At 36.1% G+C, this 10,572-nt stretch overlaps 1 protein-coding gene across 2 annotated transcripts; it reads right to left on the minus strand.

Moving 5' to 3' along the window:
• Positions 1-844: 844 nt before the first annotated feature.
• Positions 845-9,630, minus strand: LOC109404738 (5'-deoxynucleotidase HDDC2). Of its 2 annotated transcripts, XM_029872251.2 has the most exons (5): positions 9,546-9,630; positions 9,278-9,479; positions 8,823-8,961; positions 8,597-8,751; positions 845-1,499 (listed from the first exon to the last, which is right to left on the minus strand). In XM_029872251.2, the coding sequence occupies exons 2-5, from the start codon at positions 9,386-9,388 to the stop codon at positions 1,218-1,220; spliced, it is 687 nt and encodes a 228-aa protein (XP_029728111.1). In that variant the 5' UTR covers positions 9,389-9,479; positions 9,546-9,630; the 3' UTR covers positions 845-1,217. The 2 variants fall into 2 exon arrangements, with proteins under 2 accessions (XP_029728111.1, XP_029728110.1); XM_029872250.2 differs by having other exon boundaries at positions 9,278-9,597.
• Between the last annotated feature and the right edge of the window lie 942 nt (positions 9,631-10,572).

The following is a 10,572-nucleotide window of genomic DNA, read 5'->3' on the forward strand; positions in this document are numbered from 1 at the left end:
AAACTAAGCTTACGATTAAGCACCATGTCGCATATATCGTCGACAAAGCGTCTAGAACCTCAGGATTCAGGATTTTCGCATCGCCAATGAATTCTCCGACATTTACTGGTTAAGGACAAGGTATTTGGAGTACATAGAAAAAATTTTCTCGAGCTAAAATTTAGAAAACTGTCAAACGTTTCTGGCTGAAAATGTAACTTAATGCTTGCTTCCGCACAGAAAACATTGAGTTACATTTTTAGTCAGATTCGTTTGACGGTTCTCTAGATTTGTGCTCGAGAAGATTTGAGCTGTGTACTCCAAATATTTTGTCCTTAAAATCCCTGTATTGTTCCTTGGTCCGTTCAACCCTCGAATACTGCTCTGCTCTTTGGTATCCACATTATCAGAATGGTTTTGACAGAATCGAATCAGTGCAGCATCGTTTCATCCGCTATGCGCTCCGTCTGCTTCCATAGCGTGATCCGTTCCGGTTTGCAAGTTACAGCAATCGATGTCCGTTGATTCTACTCGAAACTCTCCAATCGCGCGGAGATATGGCTATGCTTGTTGCCGACAGTTTGCTGGGAAGAGTCGATTATCCTACCATTCTGGAAGCGGTTAATTTGATCGTTCGTCCTAGGTCCTTCGGAACAACGCGATGCTTAGACTGCCCTTCCGACGAACCAATTACGGTCAACACACGTCGCTGATTGGATTGCAACGCGCGTTCAATAGAGTTGGCCATCTTTTCGGCCATTGGGACATATGTAAGATGTCTGTTGATGTTAATAAATAAATAAACAAATGAAATAAATGCACAAAACTATGGGATGTGATATACTTTGAAAAGAAAACAGTAATATGAGTTTCTGCATAGGATCTAACTAATTTGAAATGTATTGCGCATTGTATGCAAATACTACCAGTAGATCAATGTTTAAGTCCCTGAAATGTGTACCTCTACCATTTCTTTCGAAAACATTTCAGTGAAGGATCATTAAATCGGCTAAAAATAGTCTAAAGATCGTCGTAATAAATAAACCATATTTTGTTAGTTAACGCGCTTCCCAATTTGACTAGCTTGAATCAATTAGCTATTATCCTCACACTCTTGGAAACTCCGCACCTGAATAAGCAATGATGAGATCACATCTAATAAAACTCGTATTTTATCGTAACACAAGAAACACCCAAGCATTTCAACTTTTGACCCGAATAAATCTCCACCTCCAGAATCATCTGGAGCCTCCACTAGTGGCGGCTTCACGCGATGGCGATGAATTATCCGTAGCCCCATCTGCACTGGCCTCGGCAAATTTCTCCCTTTGAGCGTTGATTTCATTCACAATGTTGATCACAAGTGGGTGGGAAAACTTTCCCTTGGTGGAATCGAAAAATTCCTGATGCTTCATCGGGCAATTGTCCCGTTTCTCGTACTCGAACGCCTGCATTACCATATCGAGACGATCCAGATCCTTCACGAACTTAGCCTCTGACGTTTTTCCCTCTTCGTATTCCTGAAAATGTGAGAAAAACAGTTGATTGAGATACGTGTGCTCCATTGATTTGATAAGTAAGTCAACATTCAGTATTTAGTGCAAAATTGAAATTAAAAAAAAAAACATTTTGACACTGGCCTGGCTGTCCCCGAAACTTTAACCAACACTGGTCATTGTTGGAGGCATTGCAATACAAAAACGTGAAGTAAAGTTTGATCGACTTGACTTCTGATCCATCTTAAAACTCGTAATTTCGATTCCGTTATTCACCTATTCAAATTCATTCTACGGAGGAACAACTAATTGGTTTAGTATACTTTTACCATATGACACGACGGGTCATCTAAGAAATGGTATTAGGATCCTTTCCAAACACAAATCGATTTTTTATGTTTTCGACCGCGATTCTCAAATACACTAGTCCGCTAGATGATATAAGATAAAGTTTAAAACCTGTTTCTTGAAAAGAAATTTTTAAAACATGACCTATCTTGCCTCACCTTATTTGTACGGGGACAAAATGGGTCAGCTAACTGAAAACTCGCTTTTTTAACCAAAAAAACTATCTCTTATAGATACTTTTTTTGAATTTATCTGAGCTTCACATAAAGGCAATTATGAAAAATATTGGTAGTATATTTCAAAAACTAGAGGATTGTTGTTCAGGCAACAAAACTAAACGGACTTTCAAAACCATTTTTTTAGTAGTGAAAAATATTAAAACTCAGCACTCTCATCGCTTCGGTAATTTACGTTACAGGATATATTTTCAATGAAAAATAAAACATTTGCAAATAAGGTAGCGAACCACTTGGGCAGCGGCCGGTCGCTGCAGTCAACTAAGAGATCTGATATTTTTCAGCTCTGCCTATGCGGCAAAAATTCCTCGGCATTTGTCAAGAACATGTGAACCGATTCGATGATGGTTTTGGGAAACAAAATCTTGCTTTTCCAAATAGAGTAATCTCAAAATTCAGGAATACTTTGGCTTTCGTAGATCATGAACTCATATTTGACAAGAAAAGCACTATCACCACTAGGTGGATTAATCTGGTTTTTTTTTTATCTGTATTGACGAGATTTTTAGCCCTAGGCTAATCACTAGCACTATCACCACTAGGTGGATTAATCTGGTTTTTTTTTTTATCTGTATTGACGAGATTTTTAGCCCTAGGCTAGTTCATCTCGGGACCTACACAGCAAGAGCTCAAATTTTACGAGTTTGTCGGGAGTGGGATTCGATCCCCGATCCTCGACGTGATAGTCAAGTGTTCTAACCATCACACCAGGTCCGCTCCACAATTATACTGTTACCTAATGAAAAAAAACCAACAAGTTTTCTTGTTTTTTGTGTTGATGCGGAATAAAGTAGAATTAGGCAGTTACTGTGATGTAAAATTCGAGCAGGAACATTCTGATATAATTTAGTCCAATGAGACCTAGCAAATACCGAATTTGACCATTTTGTGAGGTATTCGGGAAATATCGGCTTTCCCGCGTTTTTGTATGGCTTTAAGACTATAAAAGCAGATTAGATTCTTGACCACAGAACATTAGTGTAAGAAACTCTGTAGTAGTTTGTCCAATATAATAAGAAACTTGACAAGATCAGTGTTTCGTATTACATGTGTAGGAATTAATAAAACTGACAAACCTCAATAAAGTGTTCCATAGTTGTACCCATTGAACTGGTTGTATCCCCCTTGGCACAAATTTCCCGAATGGAGGAGAACGTGCCTCTGGAGCCGACCTTGTGATACCCATTGAACTGCTGTGAGCCGTGTAATCAGTGATTGTCCCCGAAACTGACCAACACAGCACCGGACCCTAGACAGACTCTGGAATGTGCGTTAAAATTTTGGTTCACTATGAACGACATGCAGTTCTTCAAGACACAGCACCGACAAATCCGGCTCGAAGGACCAAACATGATTACGCTCATTTTAACGTCTGTTGCACAGATGTCGTGAACTGATTGGTCAATTGTAGAAGAGGCCCTCTGCCCCTTTTGGAACTTCACGGATGCACCGACAAACACTAACATTGTCAATAGGAAGTATTATTATTTATTCTGACACTTAAAAACTTATTCCACTGTTGAGACAGGTACGTAATTTTGCTTAATTTATTGGACGAAACTACATGAAATATAACAGATACTGCCTAATATTGCTTTCTTGGTGGCCTTTTATAGCCCTAGTATAATACAATTTAGGCGGGAAAGCCGATGCGCTACCGTAGCGATACAAAATGACCCGAATAGCTTCATAAACTTTTAATTAGATTAGTTGATCGTCACAAAATATCTAGTCGGTTCAAATGGTTACTGTGAAGCCCTTCTAAAGGGAAATTCGATCTATTTTGGCCTAAACATACCGCCCCTTTGAGAGGCCTTGCCTATCAAATGAGTTAATTGTCTGATGATTTTGTTTGGGTTGAATATCTGCTATTGTTTGGATCTGGTCTAGCTATCTGAAATTCGTTACTCTTTCTTAAGCACCATCTAACTTTCTGAATTAATCTGTTTCACATGGTCTGGGACCTGGGTGAACTGGTCGAATCCCTACATTGCACCATTGCTGCTCTTCATCGTTCTTGCTGGTAGCTCACGGGCCAGCATAACTTTTTATTTAATTACTCTTTTCTACTTTGCTAAAGATACAAAGACGTTATTTTCACTTATTTAAAAATATAATTTCTATCTCACTTAAAGGTGGATTAATAGCATAAGTAATACTTTCAAAAGAAGGGGTTTAATATGTTGAACATTTTCTTCAAAAACACTGTTACTGAAACCAATTGTTAAAGCCTATAATCATAAATATCACGTGAGTGTGCCTTAGGAAACAGTGTGTATTATGGTAAATTTACACACATACTTACTGGCTCTAGCGATGGTATAAGCAAAACTCTCAATTACAGTCTAGGCTACTAGCAACACAGATTCCTTCTACACAGAATTCCATTACACATCAGTCCTTGTTGTTGGAATCCCTGACCTTACGGCAGTGCTTCCCAAACTGTGCGCCGTAAACATTTCTCAGGTGCGCCGCAAGCTTTCGGACCAAAACACAAAGATTAAACTCTTATTATTGAAGGCAGAACATCAACACTGTAGTTTATTTTTTTCAACTTTAAATTTTGAAAGAAGGAAAAGCCCCATAGAACAATCTCTTTTTAAAATCTTTCTCATGAAGACACAAATTCTGTTTATCTTATATTTGTTTTGTGAAACTAGTGTCGCATCACAGCAATTTTTTGTATTACATAACAAAGTCTTGCCTTTTTAAGGAAAAAAAATCACTCAAAATTTCCATTAAAAAGCAAATATTCCAAAGTCCTCGAATGTTTCCTAAATTTCTGATATCCTCACGAAACTTTTTGATTATTTAAAACATTTTAAATTTATGCAGATTTTTATTAAGACTTTAAAATTGTTAATTGAACTTTTTCAGAATATGTTAAGTTTCCGAATTTATCAATAGCATGCAATTAAAAGTAAATATTTCAAGGGACGTTTTTCAAGTTCTATCCAAAGAAATTACCGGCTTAATACTGTCTCAAAAGTTTCGGGACGGCATCACTATCGAAATTTTTTGTATGTCTTTATTATTGAGATTTTCGGCCCTAGGCAGCTCCATCTCTTTTACGTAAACAAAATCTGCTACAATTTATAAGTTGATTTCAAATATGATTCAGTAAACCCCTTTTTTTGAGTTATGCCTCTCTTACACGACCTGTCACCGTCACTGTTAGCCGTCATGACAGGTTTGAAGCAATCCATTTTTACATCTTAATTTTAAATTTAATTAAATAAAAAAAAAAATTAGAGCTTGAAGTCAAAAAAATTCAAATGTTCGTAAAGTTTTGTTAAAGATTATAAAAAGCATTGAAGGAACCTATTTTTGAATTATAAGAAAACATGACATTTTTTACGATTTGTTGAAGTTTTAAAAACCATTAAAATTATTAGTAAAAAGTTGTTGGTGCGCCGCGACATTTTTGAAAATTTCGAAAGGCGCCGCGGTAGCAAAAAGTTTGGGAACCTCTGCCTTACGGAATTTCATCTAATCGGGGGTAGTTGACGAATATCTTAAGCGTAGTCCAGGATAGCGACATACTTTTTTCGGCAAAATTAAAGTACTATAATACATCTACCATACAATCGTTGGTATACAGAAGAAGATGCTCAGTGAAGCACTTAATAATTTACTATATCTCAAGATTTAATTTATTTTAAAAAAACAGTGTCAGCAGCAAAGTGCTTCAACAGATCAGAAACAGTGTGGTGGTTCACCAATTAGTTGGAGGTGGGGCTAAATGCTAAGTAATATTTTAAACGTGTCTATCTCGCGAACCAAAACAGATAGAAATATGCCATCATCCAACAGTTATTTATGTAGCAATTCTGCCGCTAGATGATAGTAAATTTTATATTTAAGTTTTGGAGATCCAAAGCACATGGAAAAGTATTATCTTTAGCCAAATTCTTCAGTAAGTCAAAAGCTATCTGGTAATGCACCAATTTCGCTGACAAGTGTTAAGTTTCAAACTATTCTATCTGTAGATTTAAAGCAGTCAACTGGTTTTGTCTTCGGCAAAATTCTTAAGATAGTCGATAAGCAATCTGGCGATACATCAACAGGTTGACAATTCCGTCATTAGGGTTCACTAAGATCAACCTATGGGTTTGATAATTTCGTTTTCGGGATGCTGTTTGAGGCTTGATTCGAGGTTTAAGACAACTCGACGGTCGCGGTACGGTTATCGAAACTTGTCAAAACATCAATTGAGCACCAACATTTCAAAAAAGGCATTACTATACTTTTTGGAACATCACCTTCTTTTACAAAGCTACCAGAGCCGTAGCGTGCGGTTGGTCAGGTTGGCCCCCGCCAAGGGCGCCAGCCTCAGAGGGAGCCGAAAAGGCCTAAGGCTAAAAGCAAACAGGATGAATTTTATCCAGATTTCACTGTGTTTTAAAGTATCTAAGATTGATCATGTGTTTTTTACATTCTTCCGATTTCACAAAAATCAGATTTTTCTAGATTATTTTGAATATTTATCACGATGTTACATAAATTCTTCTAGGGATTTCTGTGAACAAAATTTATCCTAAAAATCTTACCGAAACTTTTTTAGGATTCCATTAAAAAAATCAAATCAAAAATCCTTCTGGAGATTTCTCTTGAAATTTATCGAAGTATTCCTTTAGAAATTCCTCCAGGGAGGCTTTCAAGAGGATATCTTGGAATATCCCAGAATTCTATTAGATAATCTTCCATAGTACCTTAAAAGAACTTCTGCAGATATTCTTGCAAAGAAATTTTCAGTTTTTTTTTTTTTTTCAAGGATGTCTACAGAAATTCCTCTACCGATTTCTTTATAAAATCTTCTAGGGGTTGATACTTGATGATTTCTTGATAATAGATGATTTATCAATACTTATTTCTCTATTTTTTTCAGAATTCTACCTGATAAATCTTCAATCAATTTTAAATGAAATTTTCCAAAGTTTCCTTCAGAAATACTTTTAGAGAATCCTGCAAAAGTATAATTAAGGATTACGGATAAGAATAAAGGATCTGCCATGAATTCCTATAGAAACTTCTGCAGATATTTCCTTAAAAATCTCTCAAGCGATTCCTTTATAGATGTTTCTGAGAATTCCTTTAAAAATTCCTCCAGGATTTTTTTCTATAGAAAATCATCTATAAGTTATTTTAGAAATTCAACCAATTTCCTTCAGAAAGTCTTCTATAGATTCCTTTAGGAAGAAGAAATATCTCATATTGCTTAGAAAATCTCCATTGATACCGAAATTGATCCATGTTCATTAGAGATTGCTCCATAAATTTCTGTTCGAATTCTTCTAGCAAACTTTTCATTCTCATAAATTCCTAAAAAAATCATAAATTTGAAATTATTTCAGATTTTTTTTTCTGGTAACCCTTCAGAAAATCTGCCATGGATTTCATCCAAAATTTCTACAAAGGTTCCTTTAGAAATCCTTCCATGGATTCCTCCAGAGATTCATAAAACCTTCTAAAAGTTTCTTTTAGAAAATCCTCCAGAGATTTCTTAAGAAACTTAAGATTCCTTCAAAAATGCTTCTTTCAGAAATTCTTCCACTGGTTTTCCACATTTTTTTACAAGCATTCCTTCAGGTATTTTTTTGGGAACTCCTCCAGGCATTCCTGCAATAATTGTTCCATGAATTCCATTGGAAATTCTTGCTGAAATGTCTCCCGGGTTTTCATCAGGTATTCATCCGAATATTCCAGCAGGAATTCCTCCAGAGATTCTAGCATTATTTCCTTCAGTGATTCCAGCAGGATTTTTTCCAGAGATTTCAACAAAAACTCATTCGAACCAACAAAATCCAACTAAAGAAACTTTGCAAAAAAAAATTGCAAATTAGCAATGTTCAATAGTCATAGGGTGCCAATCTGGATCGTTGGGGATAAAAAGAACATGTCTTTTAAAACTAGTTTAGATTTATTATTTTGGTATATTCAACTGTAGGCCAACAAATTTAATAGGGGAACGGGACCCATCTTAAGCAAAGTGCTCATATTTTCATCCTATCGGAAACAAATCTGATAAGCGCTATTTGCTTGTTTTTTTCATGTTTTTTTTTTATTAGGAGCAAGCGTGCATGATAACAAAACGAACAGAAACAATCGTTGCCTAAATCGTCTGTTTTTGGAATAGGATGAACATTGGGGCATAGACTAAAGAAGGATACTCATACTATACAAATTGTATATGTTTCACTTTTTAAACTTCTGATATATCATTTTGATAACTGTTTCAAACCCAAAATGTATTCGCTTTACTTTACGCTTTTTATCGATGACTAAATATTTAAAATCCGTGGAGAATCTGTAGAAATCAAGGGTTTGCTCGAAAACATATGAATGTAAGAGAATCGATTGCTTCATCTATCCTTTTATATTCGAATTGGAATGACATGATGCAAGGATGATAGCAACTTTTGGCCACAGAATGCTAGCCTTCTAGAATGCCTTCGACACTCTAATTTAAAAAAGAGAAATCGATCATGTTACATACTTTCAACCTTGTAGCAGAATGAAAATAAAATGAACACTCACATTGAACAGCTCAAGCAGCTTTTCCTTGTTTGGGCCAAGAAGTTCAGCAATTTCTGATATTGCTGAAAACTCTTTCAACAATTTCTCCTCCCTGGAGATTCCACAGTACGGCGTGATGTCGCCAACAATGCTTTCAGCAAGGTCATGTACCAAAGCTAAAACGTATATAATAGGCTTTATTATTGATCAAACTTTTTTTTATTATCTGACTGTGAAATACGCATACCTAATTCCATGACGTGAATTCTGTCCAAGCCTTGCTGGCCATCTAGTAAGAACGACATCATCCCCATTCGGTACATATGCCCCGAAATAGTCTCGCAGTCTTTGACATTACGCAGCACCCATCCGGTTCGCTTCATATGCTGTAAAGAGAAGGGCAATTAATCAACCTGTTCTAGTACAGACCAAATTGCAAAAAATGTAATCATATGATACTGTTCAGGGCTAGTCATTTGCAGTCAGTAACAGCTGTTCGTGAATCATGACGTAGTGGCCATTCAAGGTTGCAAACTTATATGTATGCATTGCTATGGATGATACATACAGATACTTTCGCGAAATATATTTTCGATAAAGAATTTCATGACACTGGATTACGTAATCAATTTTTGGAAAAAGAAAGACTTATTTGTGATAAAATAAGTATTATTAATGTATATTAATGAATGCGGTTCTTACCTTCAAATTACCAACCAGCTCTAAGAATTTGACATAGTCAGAGTATTTGTTTCGTTGGCCACCTTCTTCGCTGCCAGCAGAATGGCCATTTACGGTGACCCGATGCATCATTCCACCGCTCACGTGGGTTTCCCGCGACGCTACTAACTTGGACAATCTCGTGCACAGATCGAACGATTGTTTCTTCAGCTTGGTCGATAGCCTATAAATAGTAAGCATTTTTATGCTCGAACTTGTGTACCAGCGAAACTGTGGCCATCACTCTCACCAAGCCAACAGAGAACAGCAATGTTAACAACTAGACGGCCGAGGGACGAAATGAAACGAACGTCATACTGCTTAGACCCGCTATAGGGCACTGCACTGTTTTGATTTTGTATGGGATTTTGACATTTCCTGGCCTTGTTGTTTACAAAATCTCAATAAGAGCGAAAGAGAGGGAGAGAATTTCGTGCAGAGCCCTATACAGAGGAGCATGTGCTGCCAGCAGTGTCACTAACGGTAAACACAGGTAAATCCAATAAGAATTTATAATATAACTAAATGTGCTTGAAGTGTTGCCAAATGGTAATTCATATCAACCAGTAAAAATAATTTTGTATACATTAATAGCCTTTTTGGTTTCGAACCAGCAATGATCAAATAAGTAGATATTAAGTTTAGCTTTTCACCTTATCAAGCAGTTTCGGAAAATTTACCCCTTTCTTAAACTACTGGATAATAATAGAACACCTTAAAAATACTTCTGAAAAAGCAACCTCTACTATGGAATGAATACATAAAAAAAAACTAAATATTGCATATCACCCTTTGGGAATCAAGATAACTTTGCTTCAACTTTAATGAAAACATTTCTATTTTATCTAAAAAATAATGAATAAATAAAAAAAAACCCTAATTAATCCACCTAGCGGTGATGGTGCCTTTCTCGTGCTTTAAAATATCTTTTCAACAAAACTCGAGCGACATGTTGATGGCATTGACATAAATACAAAATGAAAACTGCTTGCTAAATCTACTCAATATGGATACATTTTATATAAGCATAACATCCAATATTCAGAAAATATAAGACAACGATCCAAAACTCAAACCAAACAAGTGTCATGAAGCAGCAAAATTTTTAAACGTCATTTTAGATTTTCCGGTCATCATTTTATGACTCTTGATATCTACCCCAACTGAACTAACCGCCATCTTGATCATTGAGACACCATCTTTGATGTTCTGGTATTCATTTTTGGACTCTGCACCTAAAATTACATAAAATAGTCGCCGTATTGAATTTTGGCATG

The sequence above is a fragment of the Aedes albopictus genome, chromosome 2 (genome assembly GCF_035046485.1).
Source record: "Aedes albopictus strain Foshan chromosome 2, AalbF5, whole genome shotgun sequence".
NCBI lineage: Eukaryota > Metazoa > Arthropoda > Insecta > Diptera > Culicidae > Aedes > Aedes albopictus.

Bases quoted from the DNA above. Each gene is read 5' to 3' on its own strand.
- LOC109404738 (XM_029872250.2), bottom strand. From the start codon at position 9,496: ATGCTTACTATTTATAGGCTATCGACCAAGCTGAAGAAACAATCGTTC. The intron at 8,962-9,277 runs GTAAGAACCGCA...TTCTCTTTACAG, and splicing joins AGCTGGTTGGTAATTTGAAG to CATATGAAGCGAACCGGATG. The intron at 1,500-8,596 runs GTGAGTGTTCAT...TCACATTTTCAG, and splicing joins AGCTGCTTGAGCTGTTCAAT to GAATACGAAGAGGGAAAAAC.